We start from the raw sequence: 16369 nt of genomic DNA, 5'->3' as shown, positions 1-16369 counted from the left end.
TGTCAATGGCAAAATGCCCATTGACATCAGTGGGGCCAGAATTTCACCCGATAAGATTTGTTCTGTGACAGACGGAGCCCGTGTCAAAGATGGGATTAGAATGCTGGACTGCTGGGCTCACCCTCTTTTGCTTAGACCAGGTTTCTCTCTGTGTCAAATAAAAGGGGTTTTGCAAAACCTCATAGCAGCAGAAATGGTTACACATGAAAAAACAAATCACTGAAAACCATTTTTAAAATGAAAAGGAGTACTTGTGGCACCTTAGAGACTAACCAATTTATTTGCCCTCAAATAAATTGGTTAGTCTCTAAGGTGCCACAAGTACTCCTTTTCTTTTTGCGAATACAGACTAACATGGCTGTTAATCTGAAACCTGCCATTTTTAAAACGTGACTAATCCTTTGGGTTTTGTAAATCCAAGTGGTGATATTGTCCTAGCCTTGGAGAACCCAAAAGAGCTATTGACCATAACAAAAAAGAAAATGACCTGCCTATTTTCACTGTCCAACTGAGTGAGCTGTAAAAACTAAATAAGCAGTACCTTAGTTTGGTTTATGGTTGTTGCAGTTGCAATAACTTAAGTAGTTTTCTTATCTTATTTATCTTGGTATCTTGGGTATTTCTAAGGCAGCTATCACCAAAGTTTCTAAGTGGCACATAGCTTATGTGAAGTATGTGTTTATTTAAAGTGTTTGCTCTCCAGGAGCATCTCACAAAAAAACAAACCTTGCTTCATGACTCGCCCAAGGAGCCAAGCAGGCATACAGACAACCCCCTGTGTTGTTCAGAGGCCTCTGAATCCAAAACCTTCCTGCACCATCAGACGATGCTTAGGGCACGAAAAGGTGCTACCATCTCTGCCTAGCACTGTTCCCTCTAAGCTGTGCGCGTGATCCTACACCCCACGCACATGGTGAAATACCGCACGCACAAACATTTGCACAGAAGACATTTTTTGTGCACACGGCCCGTCAAAAATTAGAGGGAACATTGCTACCTAGCCTGGGTTGCTGCTGGCATGTCCTCTATGTTGTTAAGTTCCATAAATTACAGCTCATGGGGGTCATTGGGCCACATAAGCCTTCCCACCGTGTCAAGGGACAGGCCCCAGGGAAGGGTTCAGAAGCATAGACGACCAATATGATACAGGACACTTTGGATGGGCTTTTTTCAAAGGCCAGCAAACAATACCAAACAGTCACCATTTCAGGTTTTTTTCCATTGGCAAGGGCTCCCTTAGATACGTGTCAAAAATATCAGTCACGCCAGGTGGACCTGCATTCCAAGGAAACAAAGGACCAGGACATGAACTATGCAAGACAAAGCTTCTTGCTAAGGTAGAGCACCCCACAGTGTTCTATTGATGGGACCAGGCCAGCGATGGTCCAAAAATAATCAAACATTTGTATCACAGCGTATGAAACTTCATGTGCCTTTTGTTACTGAAATATAGAACACCTTGCATCCTCTAGGGCCATGATACAGTAATGGGCCAGTAAGGGCCATCACGTACAACAAAAGCTGAGCAATCAGTTAGGCTGGCGCTGTTAATGGGACAGAGTGTGTGTTCCATTTGTCTGGAGCTGTGATCCCAAAAGGTAAAAAAAGTACTTTTAAAAATGCAATACCTGGCCCTGAAGCTCACACACCCACGTAATTTCTTTTTTTGCGCACTAGCCCGTGGCAAGCCGAGCTGGCCCTGTTAGGTACTTTAAACGCTGGTTAACAGCAGATGGGCAAGTTGTCCGCATGGGTTAGCCGTGCACAGACTTAAGGTGCACGCTTGCACTGTGTGCCACGCTTGGCGGGGGGGCGCTGAATTTTGGCCCAAAGGGTTTTGGCTACATTTGCAAACCTTTCGCGTGAACCCCGAGCCGGACCAAGTTTGAGGACGGGCATTTAGCCTGCCTGACAGTGCAGGACGCAAGCCTGGACCATTGCCATCGCTGATGGCCTTCAGGCTTTGGGGCTGGGGGTGGGGGGGTGACATACCCAGCCCCCGAGCTACAGTGGGGGGAGGGTGCCGTCAGGGGAGAAGGAGCCCCTGCAAAGCACGTGCCCTGCGGCCAGCCCAGGTTGCAACGTGCAGAGATTGCCTGGCTCCCCTTTCCCTGTAGGCGGCTGCCCTCTGCTGAGCCAGCCGTCCTGCAGCACCCGCCTTCGGCCGCTAGAGGGACGGTGAGCTGCAGTCTGCGGAGGCGGTTTCCGTTTCCCGTGCGCCGCCCGCCAGGAGGGTCCCCGGGCAGGTAGGAGCGCGTGCCCCGGGCCCAGGCTGGCGCGGGCAACCCAGCACGGGGCGGGGGAGGCTGACTGCCCGGCCCCGGGCACTAAGGGGGAAGTGGCGCTGGGGAAGGGAACTTAGCCCTGCCTGCCCCCCCCCCGGAGGAGCGGGCGGCGGTTCTCAGGCCCTACTTCGGGTTTAGGCAGGACTCTTGGCCCTCTCTGGTGCAGCAGCGTGCAATGGCATACACGTGTGTGTGCAGCAGCGTGCAATGGCATACACGTGTGTGTGCAGCAGCGTGCAATGGCGGGCGTGTGTGGGTGCGGCACCGTACAATGGCAGGCTGGTGTGTGCACAGCAGTGTGCAATGGCGGGCGTGTGTGTGCGCACATGGCATGTGTGGGTGCAGCAGTGTGCAATGGCGGGCGTGTGTGCGCGCATAGCATGTGTGGGTGCAGCAGTGTGCAATGGCGGGCGTGTGTGCGCGCATAGCATGTGTGGGTGCAGCAGTGTGCAATGGTGGGCGTGTGTGCGCGCATAGCATGTGTGGGTGCAGCAGTGTGCAATGGTGGGCGTGTGTGCGCGCATAGCATGTCTGGGTGCAGCTGTGTGCAATGGCGGGCGTGTGTGGGTGCAGCAGTGTGCAATGGCGGGCGTGTGGGTGTGCACATAGCATGTGTGGGTGCAGCAGTGTGCAATGGCGGGCGTGTGGGTGTGCACATAGCATGTGTGGGTGCAGCAGCGTGCAATGGCGGGCGTGTGTGGGTGCGGCACCGTACAATGGCAGGCTGGTGTGTGCACAGCAGTGTGCAATGGCGGGCGTGTGTGTGCACATAGCATGTGTGGGTGCAGCCGTGTGCAATGGTGGGCGTGTGTGTGCGCACATGGCATGTGTGGGTGCAGCAGTGTGCAATGGCGGGCGTGTGTGCGCGCATAGCATGTGTGGGTGCAGCAGTGTGCAATGGTGGGCGTGTGTGCGCGCATAGCATGTGTGGGTGCAGCAGTGTGCAATGGTGGGCGTGTGCGCGCGCATAGCATGTGTGGGTGCAGCAGTGTGCAATGGTGGGCGTGTGTGCGCGCATAGCATGTCTGGGTGCAGCCGTGTGCAATGGCGGGCGTGTGTGGGTGCAGCAGTGTGCAATGGCGGGCGTGTGGGTGTGCACATAGCATGTGTGGGTGCAGCAGTGTGCAATGGTGGGCGTGTGTGTGCGCACATAGCATGTGTGGGTGCAGCCGTGTGCAATGGCGGGCGTGTGGGTGTGCACATAGCATGTGCGGGTGCAGCAGCGTGCAATGGCGGGCGTGTGGGTGTGCATATAGCATGTGCGGGTGCAGCCGTGTGCAATGGCAGGCGTGTGGGTGTGCACATAGCATGTGCGGGTGCAGCAGTGTGCAATGGCGGGCGTGTGTGTGCGCACATAGCATGTGTGGGTGCAGCAGTGTGCAATGGCGGGCGTGTGTGGGTGCAGCAGTGTGCAATGGTAGACAGGTGCATGCTGTTGCTGACTGCAATGTCTGGTACTTGGCAGGGGCATGACTGGCTTTGTGGTGTGATGGTCACATCCCCTATTGCAATGCCTGGTAGCTGCCACTGTGGAAGGTGCTGCTGGTAGCCCTGACCACTTAATAAAGGCAAGCTGCTTCTTGCAGTGAGAGATCCCACAGAGAGCCACCCTGCCTCCAGAAAGAAGTGCATGCCCCTACCAATGGCAAGTGGTCACTGAGTCACCTGGCCCGTACCCTGGGACCCACTGTGTGAGGACTCATGATTGGGTTGAGCTGGTTGGGAAACATACATATGTGTGCGTGCATCCATGTAAACAGCGTTGCTTGTTTATAGTATATTTGTGAAATTTCCCAGCCAGCTGCGTGCCCTTAGCCTTTGGCTGTGCCTGGTCCTGTTTCAAGTGGAGGGAGGTGTTAACTGCTTGATTCCGCTCTTACAAGTTCATCATTTGCTTCAGGTGAATTAAGCACCGTGTGACTGCTGCGGTAACCTTGGGGTATCTTGATGTTTTGTTATTCCCGCAGGTGGTGGTATTCATTTATTATTTTTATTGTGGTGGCAATCAGAGGCTCCAGTCAGGATCAGGGCCCCAATGTGCCAGGCCTTGAACAGACACACACACAAAAGATAGCCCCTGTCCTAAAGAACTTACAGTATTACACCCCAATACTCCGAAGATTTTTGTCTGTGCTTTATGCACTGTGAATAGTCAATGGAATTACTTGCAATGCTTAAAGTTAAGCACATGCCTAGGTCTTAGTAGGGTCAGGGCCATAGCAGTAGAAGAGTCAGAAATTAAATCTTTGCTGAAAGCAACGCACTGTCAGGCTAAAATCATATTGCGAAGAACCTGAGCGAGAAGTTCCTTCCTCTGGTTACTACTGACACTTAAAATGATTGAAACTGAAAAAAAATCTAATTTACTTCTGTCTATGGTTTTGGTTATTTTTACATTTTGTATTTGGACAGTGAAAATGGACTAGCTGCTTTAATGATTTGGTTCTTCTGTATTAACGCATGAAACAACTCAGGGAATGTTTTTTAATTAAAAAAAATTTTGAATTTAAAGGGGCACGACCTAGATAGGGGCCCAAATTTTTAAAATGTGTAAGGCGTGGGGGAAGCCCTCCAGCTTTTCTAAAAATCTAAGACCAGCATGGCTTGTACAAATTAAAAGGGAAAAAATCCAGTGAAAACAGGTGCTTCTAAACAACTAGATATTTCTCTGCAGAGATTCCCACTCTGCCACACAGAGAACCTGAAAGTGAAATTGACTAAACAACAGTAGAGGTGACTGTGTTGATTCCCATTGTCTACACTGGGAGAAATGCAAAAAGTAAACAAAGGAACTAAATAGTGATGACTGAAATAAGATCCTTACAATCCTTTCATTTTTAATAATCTTACTCTGTTTAGGTTCTAAAATCCTGCTCGTCACTATGACATCAGAGCACCTCATGTGTTACTAGTAACACAGCAAAAAGTGTATTGTTTGCACCATTATGATCTTTTAAGTTCAGTGTAGTTAATGGTTTTTTAAAACACCTATGGAGTGTTTCTGTTTATAGCGGGTGTTGAGAATCCTTCTTAAGAAACAGAACCAAGACTCCCTGATCATTGTTTCTAACTATCCTATTGATTAAAATTAGGCCACATCTAAACTAGGAAAAATATTAGTCAATGTGTTTTAACTAATTTGAATTTTAAACAGGGCTGTGGTCCTAGCGCAGACAGGACAACTCGTGTTTAAAACCATGTTAGATGGTCATGGTTAACCCTCAGCTCCCCTTATTTCTCCTAGTCTCCCCTTAGTGAGACCTTCTCGCTAGTTTTGTGTGAATAAAAGATTTTTCAGTTCACTGGCAGTTTGTTTTTTTTAAATTGTGTTGGGTCAAACTGGAAACATTTTCAGCAAATTGAAAAGTAAAATAAATTTGTTTCAGGTCAAACAGATCATTTTGTTTCGATAAAACTGAAACATTGTTTTGAATAAAATCAAAGGACATTTTGAAACACAAAGTTGTTTCAAACTGAAAAATCAAAACATTTTAAAAACATTGAAATGAAAGTTTTGATTTTTTCCAGAATTGTTTAATGTTTTTTTTCCAACCCAAAACAATCGGATGAAACCAACACAAATTTGCTAAATGTTTTGGTGTCACCAAATCCTCATTTTTTGCCCAGCACTGTATCTGATGGTCTCCTTCCAGAAACCTGTAACTGATCCCTGTTTGAACGTCCGTCTGATTTCAGGGAGAAAAGAAGAATCCATCTCTTGTGCTTGAGCCAAAAGGATATTCTGGATGATCTTTGAATAGAAGAGCACAATGCCTTTCTTGCATGGCTTCCGCAGGATCATTTTTGAGTATCAGCCATTGGTAGATGAGATCTTGGGATGTCTGGGGATACAGGATCCTGAGAAGCAGGAAACTCTAGAGAGGTAACAAATTTCAAAACTCTGGTGGCCTTTACTCTGTGACTTAGTTTATTTTTTAAGTAACTGAATGAAGGATTAAATAAGTGGTTGTGGGTTACTCTAAGCTTCTCTCCACAGAAGTTCCTCTGAATAGCTGTGTGGTATCTAATTAACACTCTTAAGTTATTGTTATTACAGTAGCATGTGGAGGTCATACCTGAAATCAGGGTCCCACTGTTGTATAGGCATGTTGTAAAAGGTGGTCCCTGCCCCAGTGAGTTTACAGTCTAAATAGACAACATACAAGAAGTGGACGAGGAAGCAGGGAGGTAAAATGACTTGCCCAAGGTCACCTGGCAGGTCCAGTGGCAGAGCTGGGACAAGACCCCAGGTGTCCTAAGTCTCCACCAGTGGGCTAACTGGTGTGCTATCCTTGAATCACTGACTGTACAATCAGAGGCCTTTGCTGTAGGAAAGCTGGATGCTAACGTTGGATGGATGTGGGTGCCAAGAAGATTTGGGGAGCCCTTTAATAGTGGAGCCAACTGTTTACACAGGGGTTAAAAGGCAGATTACGGTATTCCCCAAAACCTGCAGAAAGGAGCTGTTTAACCCTTTAGAGAGCCCTTCCCTGTTAGAGTCTGTTGTCCTGGAGCAAACTCTTGCGATAGGAACTAAGTGGAGTTCTCTCAGGCAGCTGACACTTAATTCTGAGCACAACAAAACATCCCACGGCAGTCAGACCCTAAAACGAGAGCAGCAGCGAAAGCAGGGTGCAATGCACCGAGGTGCGGCTGGCTCCCACAACACAAGACTGGAACGAAGGAGGGCAAGACACCTGCAGAGATGGTTATTGGGCTGGGCTTTGTGAAAGAGCCCAACAGAGTCAAGTGCCTAAATCCCATCTAAAGTCAAAATATCTTGGGCACCTCGATCGCAGCTGTGCTCCTTGCAACCCTGGTGAGAAGGGAGAGTCATCTAGCCTGCTCAGTGCAGGTCTGAGAGGTTGGTGTGCGGGGCCCTGTTCCTAGCACGCCCTCAGATGTGCCATGTGGTTATAGGCAAGTCCCTCATGCTCTCTGTGCCTCGATTATTATTTTTTTCTCCTCTGCAAAGTGGAGTTGAGACTTTCCTACCCTAGCAACATACTTGGAGATCCTCTGAGGAAAGGTGCTGTCTCAGCGCCTGATCCAAACACTGGTGGGCGTCTTTCCGTTGATTTCAATCAGCATGGATCAGGCCCTACGTGCAGATAATATCATTGTCAATTTTAGGCCTCCCTCATTTCCTTTTCCAATGCACATTCCAGGAGAAATGCATGGAGCTGTAACAATGGGCCATTTTTCTGTGTCTCAAGCCCCAGCTGCCTAGCTGAAGACAGCAGCAAATTCTTGGTCCTCAACAAGCTGTTGGAGAGAGAGACCCACTCCGCATTCTACCAAGAAGGAGTGAGCTACTCCTTGCTGAAGGTAGCTGAACTTGGGCTGGTGAATGCAGCTGAAATCCTCCTGCAGAATGGGGCCAATCTTATCTTTGAAGGTAAATCTGGGGGAGATGATGTGTTCTAAGCGCACCCCTGTTCCTGATGCAAACAGGCTTTGCAGGCGGCAGAGAGGGAGGGAAGGTCCATTTGTGGGCTGGCCGGTGGATTGGAGCCACGACGAGGTGTCCTGGATCTGAATTGAGGTCCCAAGCCCTGCCCCTTCCTCATTGGGTTGGTCATTCCCAAGTTAACCTGTCTAATGCGTGGAGCAGTGTTCGATGTGTTATGGGTTTTGGAAGAAGCCAACGCCCAACCCCCTTCCATCAGGGGGAAGATCAGTGAGCTGGGTAGGATCACAGGATATTCCACTTTCCCCTCCAAACCCCCTTCAGTGGGTAATAAAATTGGTCCTTTGCAATCTGTCTCCTAAGACCTTCCATGCCCCTATCCCTCACAATGGATTGATTTTTTTTCTTTTCTCTGAACTCAAGCCAGGGAGAGGATGCTGTGTTGCCTTTTTTTTAATTAACGTTAATGAAAATGCAATTGCTGGCACTGGGCCTGGTCTCTTCCACCGTTCCTTGGTGCTTTTCTCTGAGCCAACTTGGAAATGCATTATGCTTATGTTCTGGGCATCGCAGGAAGCTGGTGAGTGCCTTTAGGTTTAAATCATAAGTCGGAATGTGCTGGCTTCCCAGGGCGCAAGCACCAGCTTGGTTCCAGGGAAACAGGAACATATTAGGCCAGAGTCTGATGGTAAAATCCAAGTGGTGTCAACTCGTGGGGCAGGCGACGGGCTAGTGCAGTGGTTTGTCTGGCAATCCCTGTGCCCCTCGCCTTTAGGTTCACGGTTCAAATCCACCAACAGCAACGAAAAGCTGTTACCGACTGCTGGCTGCTTGTTGAATAGAGCAAGGTGGGGTTCAAGCCAGTTTAGTGGCCACAACAGACCCCCGTGTTGCCAGTCCCAGCAGCGAGCACAAGGATGCGAGCCCCCGGGATTAAACCACCCCTTCAGCTCAGGATTGAGACATGCTGGCTGGTCTGTGCCGACTAGCTTGCCCTAACCATGGCAACGCTATCCCTGGGCTGTGGATGGCTAGAGAACTTCAGGGCTGTACATCCGGCCTCTCTCAGCAACGCTCCTTGAATTAGCCTTGTGCATCAGCGCATGGGCCTGTTTAATAGGGTGAAGGGTTTAAAAAGCTGCAGAAACCAACACTGACTCTTCTGTTCAGCCCGTGTCAGAGAAACCCTCCCGCCCTGGCAGTGACTGGGCGTTTGTGACATCACACCTGGAATCCTGGCCGGGCTCCTGCAGGGTGTCTGGGTTTAAACGGAGCCGGCTCCGTGATCTGTGGAGCATCCAGCTGTTGGGAAGGGGGTGGGGATGGGGGTATTGGGCCATGAATTGCTTCCCTTGCAGGCCCAGATGCAGCAGGGTAGCAGTGACAAGCGGTGAGTCTCTTGTCCGTCCATTGCTGTCAGGGAGGCGGTTGGGGCCCGCCTGTGGGTCGCAGAGCATGTAGGGACTGCGGGCTGCCCCACTGTCACAAAAGCAGGGCTGCAGCCTGCCAGAAAGGGGCTGGGATGGAGTTGGCTCTTCTGATCCGGCTGCTGGGGGCTTAGGGCCAGCTTGTTCATTGTCCTAGAGACGAGGCCCCCACAACAGCAGAGCCTGGGCAGTCAATTGCTTTGCTTCAGGCCAGCCCTCCTTGTAATTCCTCCAAGCCAAGCAGGATCCCATCCCCTTCCCACGCTCTTAGCCCCGTCTGGGGAGCTGGACTCTCTGAACCCAGCTGCTTTGGGTTATTCTACTTTATCTTGGACCGTTTCATATTTTTGGAGGGCGTCTTTAGTTCTGAAACTCCCTGATTTGTCATTCGGTTCTGGCCCTAGATCCTGTCACCTATTACACAGCTCTGCACATCGCTGTTCTCCGAAACCAGCCGGACATGGTGGAGCTGCTTGTGCACCGTGGGGCGGACATTAACCGGAGAGATCGGGTATGGAAAGCACCCACCTTAGACACAGGGCTAAAGGATCTGACCTCTCCTAGGTTTATGGTACTGATAACGCCTCCTGGGAGATCTAGGCCTGTGAATTGCTCTGCCAGAGTGATGCCTGCTTAACTCATCTCCCTTTATCTTTAATGTGTTGGGCTGCTCAGGTCCCGGTGGAGCATTGCATGCTGGGACTTGTAGTTTGCACAGGCTGCAGACAGTCCTTTGCTTGCCTTGCCCCATAGCGCTAATGCTGAAGGGACTAACTTACGCTCTTCCCTTCCGGCCGTACGAGCCCTGCTTTTCACCCCATTGTCTGACTGTGGATTGTTCTGTATGATCAGCCTCCACCGCGAAGTGCTAAAGCGGAAGATCATGGGCTTTTTCCAGTTGCTGTTGCCTTTCCTCCCCTCAGATTCACGAGAGCAGCCCCCTGGATCTTGCCAGTGAGGAGCCCGAGCGGCTGCCATGTTTGCAGCGTCTCCTGGAACTCGGTGCCGATGTCAATGCGGCTGACAAAAATGGTCTGTGCCCCTTTCCATCATACAGGGAGTGAATTTCCCTCTGGCCCCCTGCCCCACCCTAACTCCTGGGGCACTTGGTTCTCACAGAAAGCAACCATTGGTATGCGTAGCAAAGAGAATGGGCAGACAGCACGGCCTAGTTAGAGCAGGGGACTGGGAGGCAGGACACCTGGGTTCTTTTATCTAGGCTGTTAATTTGGTTCTGGATTTCTGAGTTGCCCAGTGTTTAGCCCATTTTAGAAGCAGGAACCACCTATGGAAATTCAGATCCAGGTTAAGACCTTCAAACCTGACCAGGGTTCAGGGGCAAATGGGCTATTGGTATTTCTAGGACAAGCAGGGATTTAACCACAGTCGAACATGCTTTAGCAGTGTAGCCGTGCTCTGACTACCTGGCACTTCTGGCTAGGACGCTTAATTCCTGCCTACACCAGTCGGGGAGATCACACTCAGTCTGTGCTGTGACATGCTTGCAGTTGCCCTGGTATGCTCAGGGGCTAATGGAAGAGTCACAATGTCTGGTGCTCCCTCTGGTGACTCTAAAGCAGTATTGTGCAAACACGCAGTAGCCCCAAGTGGGGTTGCCAAGCCTCCCAGTTTCACCGGGCATCTCCTGGAATCGGCCTTTATCTCCTGGAGGCCACTGAAGCCAAACTGGGAGATTTTACGCTGCTAGAAGTCCAGCAGTGCGAAGGCAGGCTCTCTGCCTGCACTGGCCCCGTGCTGCTCCTGGAAGCGGCTGGCATGTCTCTGTGGCTCCCGGGGGAGGGCGGGGGCAGCACGTAGTGACCCCCTCCCATTCTCCCCAGGGACGTGCCAGTCACTTCCGGAAGCGGCACGGGGCCAGGACGGGCAGAAAGCCTGCCTTCGCACTGCTCCACCACTGACTGGGGGTGGCCCGAGGTAAGCACCTCCTGGCCAGAGCCCGCATCCCTCACCCCCTTCCAACCCCCTGCCCCAGCCATGAGCCCCCTCCCAGAGCTTGCACCTGGATCCCTACCCCAGGCTCAGCCCAGAGCCCCCTCCCATACTCCGAACCTCTTGGCCCCTGCCTGATGAAAGTGAGTGAGGATAGGGGAGAGCGGATGGAGTGAGCAGGGCGGGGCCAGGATGTTTGAGTTTGTGTGATTAGATAGTTGGCAGCCCTATCCCCAAGGCTGTGTATGCTTCCTCTGCTGCATCCTTGTGCGATTTGAATACCTCATTAAGGGGGTTCATTATTTTTCAGAGCTATATGCAGAGTGTCCCCTCCATACTGTCATGGTTCGTGGACGGGACAGGCCCAAAAGCGACCCTTCCTAGAAGTCACTCTGACGTAATGCTCCCACTCCCCGGTTTATACTCTTATCCACAGGAAAGACAGCCTTACTGCATGCCTTGGCCAGCAGCGATGGAGTTCAGATCCACAACACTGAAAACATCCGGCTCCTGTTGGAAGGAGGTGAGGGCAGCCGAGCAGCTGTCGGCTCATTTCCCGGTAAAGACCAAGCGTTCTTTTGGGCAGGGCCCGTCTGTTCTGTGTTTGTACAGCACCTAGCACCATGGTCTATGCCAGGGGTTCCTAGGTGCTACCACAATACAAACAAATAACGGCCTCTGTGAAGATTGTTTTAACTGGCAACACAGGTTGGTACAGAGAGATTCTGTCTCTCCAGGTGAAACAGTCGCTACTGTGCGCTCCATCAAAGCCCCATCTACTCCCTAAATGGCAGGCAGAAGAGGGCTGGAGGTGGGTGACAATGATCAGGGGCTTGGGGCTGCAGTTCAGAGGAGAGGTACCACGTGCTGGGGTGCGACACATACCTGCACCTGCCATTCGGTGTCAGCCCCCCGTTCCAGGCAGTCGGTGTCCATTGCGGCGTCTGACTGTGGCTCCCCCTTTTGTCTCTGGCTTCAGGAGCAGACGTGAAGGCCACCACGAAAGATGGCGACACTGTCTTCACCTGCGTCATCTTCCTGCTTGCCGAGACGGTGGGCGGGGACAAAGAGGAGGCGCGAATGATCAACCGCTTCTGTTTCCGGGTCACCCAGCTGCTGATGGCCCACGGCGCTGACCCCAGTGAGTGCCCAGCCCGTGAGTCCCTCACCCACATCTGCCTCAAGAGCTTCAAGCTCCACTTCCTGCTCCTACGCTTCCTGCTGGAGTCGGGGGCCTCCTACAACTGCTCCCTCCATGGCCCCTCATGCTGGTCGGGCTTTCACGTGGTCTTTGAGAGACTGTGCTCCCACCTCAGCAGCTCGGAAGACGACAGCTTCTCCGCTGACCTCCTGCAAAAAGCAGAAACGGTCCTAGAGCTCATGGTGGCCAGCTCGCAGATCCCCAAACTGCCCAGCAACTTTGACATCAGCTCCACCAGCTGCAGGTTCCATGGGGAGAAGATCAAGGCCCTTTTCTACTCCCTGAAGCAGCTACAGCACGCGCCACAGGCCCTGAAACATCTCTGCAGGGTGTATATCCGGCAGCGCCTCAAACCGTGGCCAGTGGATGTGAAGATCAAGGCCCTTCCGCTTCCCGACAGGCTAAAGTGGTATCTCCTCATAGACCACGGCAGTGCTGGTGAGGAGGACATCTGAGCCAGGCAGGGGGCAGACCTGGAATCCTCACTCCAGTCCCTCCCCCAAACACTCCAGTGACTTGGTTTCCCCACCTGGAAGAGCAAGAGGTTCCTTATGGTCCAGATCAGCTTCCTCCACTGCCAGCCAGTGCTTTGTTTGATCACACCACGCTGTCCACAAATACCGGGGCCTGGCTTCTCTGGGAAGGGATACCCTCAATAGCATGTTACCTGAATCCCCATGAAGTGTGATTTGGGGTGGGAGGGCAGAGGGGTAAGTGGATTGGGCTGGTCATCTGGACTTTGTGCCTTTACGAGCGATGAGCATTGGTAAGAAGGCTGCTTTGCAGGGATGTACAAGAAATGCCTGCCTGGATTTGGGATCATGGGCCCAGTCTGAGGAGCAGAGATTCAGGCGATGCACCCCACAGGTTGCGCGACTGTGCCGTCTTGTTTGAATAAGGCCGAGGAACAAACATTCCTCCTCTCCCTTCTCCGCCCACCGTGCAGGAAGGGCTGAAGTGGTGCCTCAGGCGAATGGCGGCTTCCAACGCTGCCGTCTCCTGGGAGTGCAGCCCGGGACAGGAAGAAACCACGACCTGCTGGAGAAATTGTTCAGCGAGTGCCTCCTCGATAAGCTATGCGGGCGGTTTCCCCTCGGGCCAGGCCCAAGCGCGGGCGGTGCTGTCTGAGGGATTGATGGCCTTTTGCCACACCCCTCTGTGCAGAGCCTGGAGCAGGCTCGGCTCTCCCAATGCTTGGAAAGCAGGAGACGTGGCACTAGGCAGCCTGGGCCACATGCCAGAGGAGCAACTAACTTCACCCAGGATTTCAAGGGCCATAGTCACGCTCCTCTCGCAACAGCTTGTCCGCTTGTTGTACCACCTGCCGGGACTAAACGAAGAGCAGGGAGAGGTTGGCGTTCCCTCTCTTTTCCCCAGGCATCTGCCAAGCGGTGGGGGCGAAGGCTGGTGCCCCGGTGATCTGGGGGGGGCCTTGGGCTCAGCGAAACCTTTACAAAGGAGAGGGAAGCGGCAGGGCTGGGGGCAGCATCTGACTCTAGCTCAGGGCTTTGCAAGCTGCTGATATTGCAAGTGGAGGGTGGCACCCGGAAATGATGGGTTTGTGAAAGGATGTGCTCAGGGGCAAGGAGGAGACTGTAGGAACAGTGCTAACAGGGGGCCTGGTTGTGGATTCCCAGGCCAGGCAGTCCTTTTGGCTTAGTCTAGTGGCACATTCAGCCCGGCTCCTACAGTTCGGGGGGTTTTAGTGCAGCTCTCCACTCTGCGCCTTGGGTGTGGTGACCAAGTCTACAGGAGCAGAGGAGCCTCTAAGCTTGTTTCCAGCTGAGGCTCCACTGACCCTCCCCGTGTGTCTTGGGCTGGAGGTGCCTCCTCCTGGAGGCCACGCACCTTGGCCAAAGGAGCACTTTGCAGCACTCGCAAAAAGAAAAGGAGTACTTGTGGCACCTTAGAGACTAACCAATTTATTTGAGCATAAGCTTCCGTGAGCTACAGCTCACTTCATCGGATGCATACTGTAGCTCACGAAAGCTCATGCTCAAATAAATTGGTTAGTCTCTAAAGTGCCACAAGTACTCCTTTTCGTGAATACAGACTAACACGGCTGTTACTCTGAAACCTTTGCAGCACTCGAAGCCCTGGCAACAAAGGGTGGGGCTCTCGTTTTCTTTGGTTTGTGCCCTGCTAAACCCTAGGTGTGATCTCAGCCCTGGGGCTGCAGAGATGAAAGGCTGAGTCACAGCACCATCCACTCAGGGCAGGTTTCCTTCCAGTGTGTTAATTTCTCTAAGTGCCAAAGCCAAACAGCTGCTAAGCCATTCTCACCCCCTGGGAGAAAAAGCAAAGTCTCCAGTGAGGAAATCCACTGTGATTTGCCTATAATTACCAGCTAGGCATGAAAAGCCTTCAAGTAATTGTGGCTAACGTTTCAGCTGGATACAACATGAGGCTGTTCCTCCCGGGCCATCACTTCCACCCATTTGTTAACACTCATGGCAGGGCAAGAATATGCAATTCACTTTCCTGCCAGAATCCATCCACCCGATGTCTTCGCCCCTCCACCCGTACCCCCAACACTTCACAGAAGCAGCTGACGATCATATTGACAAATGGGTGTAAAATGGAACACTGTGTCAGTGTCTTGCTGAGATCAAGCCATTAAACATGACCTGTTGTAATAGAAAATGGATGTTTGTTTCCTTTGGGGCAGAGGGGCTCAGCAGGTGGGATCTACCTGTCCCGTAGGGAGATGAAGACTTAACTGCAGCACTCTTTAGTGTGTGGGAGACTAGTCACCCCGCTGTCAGTAAGTGGGTAACACGGATGGGCCAGGCACCGTGGACTCATTCCTTATTTTCAGTGAGATTACACAAACGAGGCAGCGATTGCCTGCACGCATCTCTGACAGTGGGCCTAAGTGTAGGACTCAGTTTTGATCTTGATGAAACGAGTATAAAACTGGCATAACCCAAAATGATGCTAACAGCAGTACAGAGATGCCAGATTCACACTAGACTGCAACCAGAATCTGAAAGAAAGAAGTCAGGCTCAGCTATTTGTTTACAGGGCAGAGAGAATGAAAACATCTAAGTTATCCAGAGCTGGGGGGGAGGAGAAGAGCCTTCGCATTGTCAAAGCCTGGCCCTGCAGGCAGGACGCCAAGATTTTATTCCCAGTTCTGCATTGGGCACTTGATCAAATCACTTAACTGCATGCTGTTTGCACGAGAGGGATATTTCCCTCCTCCCAGCCAGCGGGGGACTTGCTGCTTGCAGCTCAGTAAAGGTTGTGGATAAAAAGGTACTAGATGACACGTGGTAAGACACTGTCAAGCAGCGAAGTCAGCTGCCAAAGACTGTTACTCTGCTGGTACACGGCCCTACCCCAAACAGGGCAGCCACCGGGCCTGCTCTCTCCCTCTTTAGAAATTAGCTGCCCTCTTTATTAGCCGACGAGGGGCTCTGAAATAAGGGAGGGTGCCCCTTTGGATCTTAATTCCTGCCTAAGTAACATGGTTGCTCTTTACAACACAGGCCGACTTAGCATCAGGTCCAAGGGGCTATCGCTGCAGGCTTGCCCCTTGTTAAATGGTGGAAGCCAAGTGTGAGCTGCCCAGGGCGCGGATCGAAAGCTAGCGAGCGCCAGAATCACAGCCTGATTTGCACTAAGTCACTGTGCAAACAAGCCCTTAAACCCACCCCACCAGTCAGCGTTTCCTTTCGGGTTGCTGCTCAGCGATCACGAGACGAGTGGCAACGGATGGGAAGTTGCTACAGCGGGGGGTGGTTTGACAGGCCGGGCGCAGGCTCCCACTCTGAAATGCTGGAACCGCCCTGTACCATGGCGTGCCTGCCTGGAGCGAGAGGGACACAGCAGTTCAGGGCCAGGCTCTTTATTCTGCAGCGGGTGGCAGGTGTCGGTGCTTGCTCGGAACATGCTCATTCAGGAAGTGGCAGATACTTCCTTGCCCGAAATGATACAACGGCACCACGGCGAGGGGCTGGCCTACGCTCACAACTCCCACTCTGGGCGAGGTGCCAGGGCTCTATTTGGAGTCTCTCTTAATGCGTAGTTGGCCACAGCAACATTATTTTAAAAATCCTTTAGGGTGAGAGATTTCCCTTCTCCTGGACTGGGA

General features: G+C 51.9%; 1 protein-coding gene across 3 annotated transcripts; it reads left to right on the top strand.

The window, feature by feature from the left end:
• Window positions 1-2158: 2158 nt before the first annotated feature.
• ASB6 (ankyrin repeat and SOCS box containing 6) lies at window positions 2159-14916 on the top strand. 3 transcript variants are annotated; one of them, XM_048822571.2, is made up of 8 exons: window positions 2166-2246; window positions 4083-4185; window positions 5982-6168; window positions 7454-7683; window positions 9527-9633; window positions 10046-10154; window positions 11509-11595; window positions 12052-14916. In XM_048822571.2, the coding sequence occupies exons 3-8, from the start codon at window positions 6056-6058 to the stop codon at window positions 12726-12728; spliced, it is 1323 nt and encodes a 440-aa protein (XP_048678528.2). In that variant the 5' UTR covers window positions 2166-2246; window positions 4083-4185; window positions 5982-6055; the 3' UTR covers window positions 12729-14916. The 3 variants fall into 3 exon arrangements, with proteins under 3 accessions (XP_048678529.2, XP_048678528.2, XP_048678530.1); XM_048822573.2 differs by having other exon boundaries at window positions 2169-2246; window positions 7502-7683; XM_048822572.2 differs by lacking the exon at window positions 4083-4185 and having other exon boundaries at window positions 2159-2246.
• Window positions 14917-16369: the final 1453 nt, after the last annotated feature.

Source organism: Caretta caretta, chromosome 16 (genome assembly GCF_965140235.1).
Source record: "Caretta caretta isolate rCarCar2 chromosome 16, rCarCar1.hap1, whole genome shotgun sequence".
Classification (NCBI taxonomy): domain Eukaryota; kingdom Metazoa; phylum Chordata; order Testudines; family Cheloniidae; genus Caretta; species Caretta caretta.
This window is presented reverse-complemented; position numbering and strand designations above follow the sequence as displayed.

Bases quoted from the DNA above. Each gene is read 5' to 3' on its own strand.
- ASB6 (XM_048822572.2), top strand. From the start codon at position 6,056: ATGCCTTTCTTGCATGGCTTCCGCAGGATCATTTTTGAGTATCAGCCA. The intron at 7,684-9,526 runs GTAAATCTGGGG...TTCTGGCCCTAG, and splicing joins GGCCAATCTTATCTTTGAAG to ATCCTGTCACCTATTACACA. The intron at 11,596-12,051 runs GTGAGGGCAGCC...CTCTGGCTTCAG, and splicing joins CCGGCTCCTGTTGGAAGGAG to GAGCAGACGTGAAGGCCACC.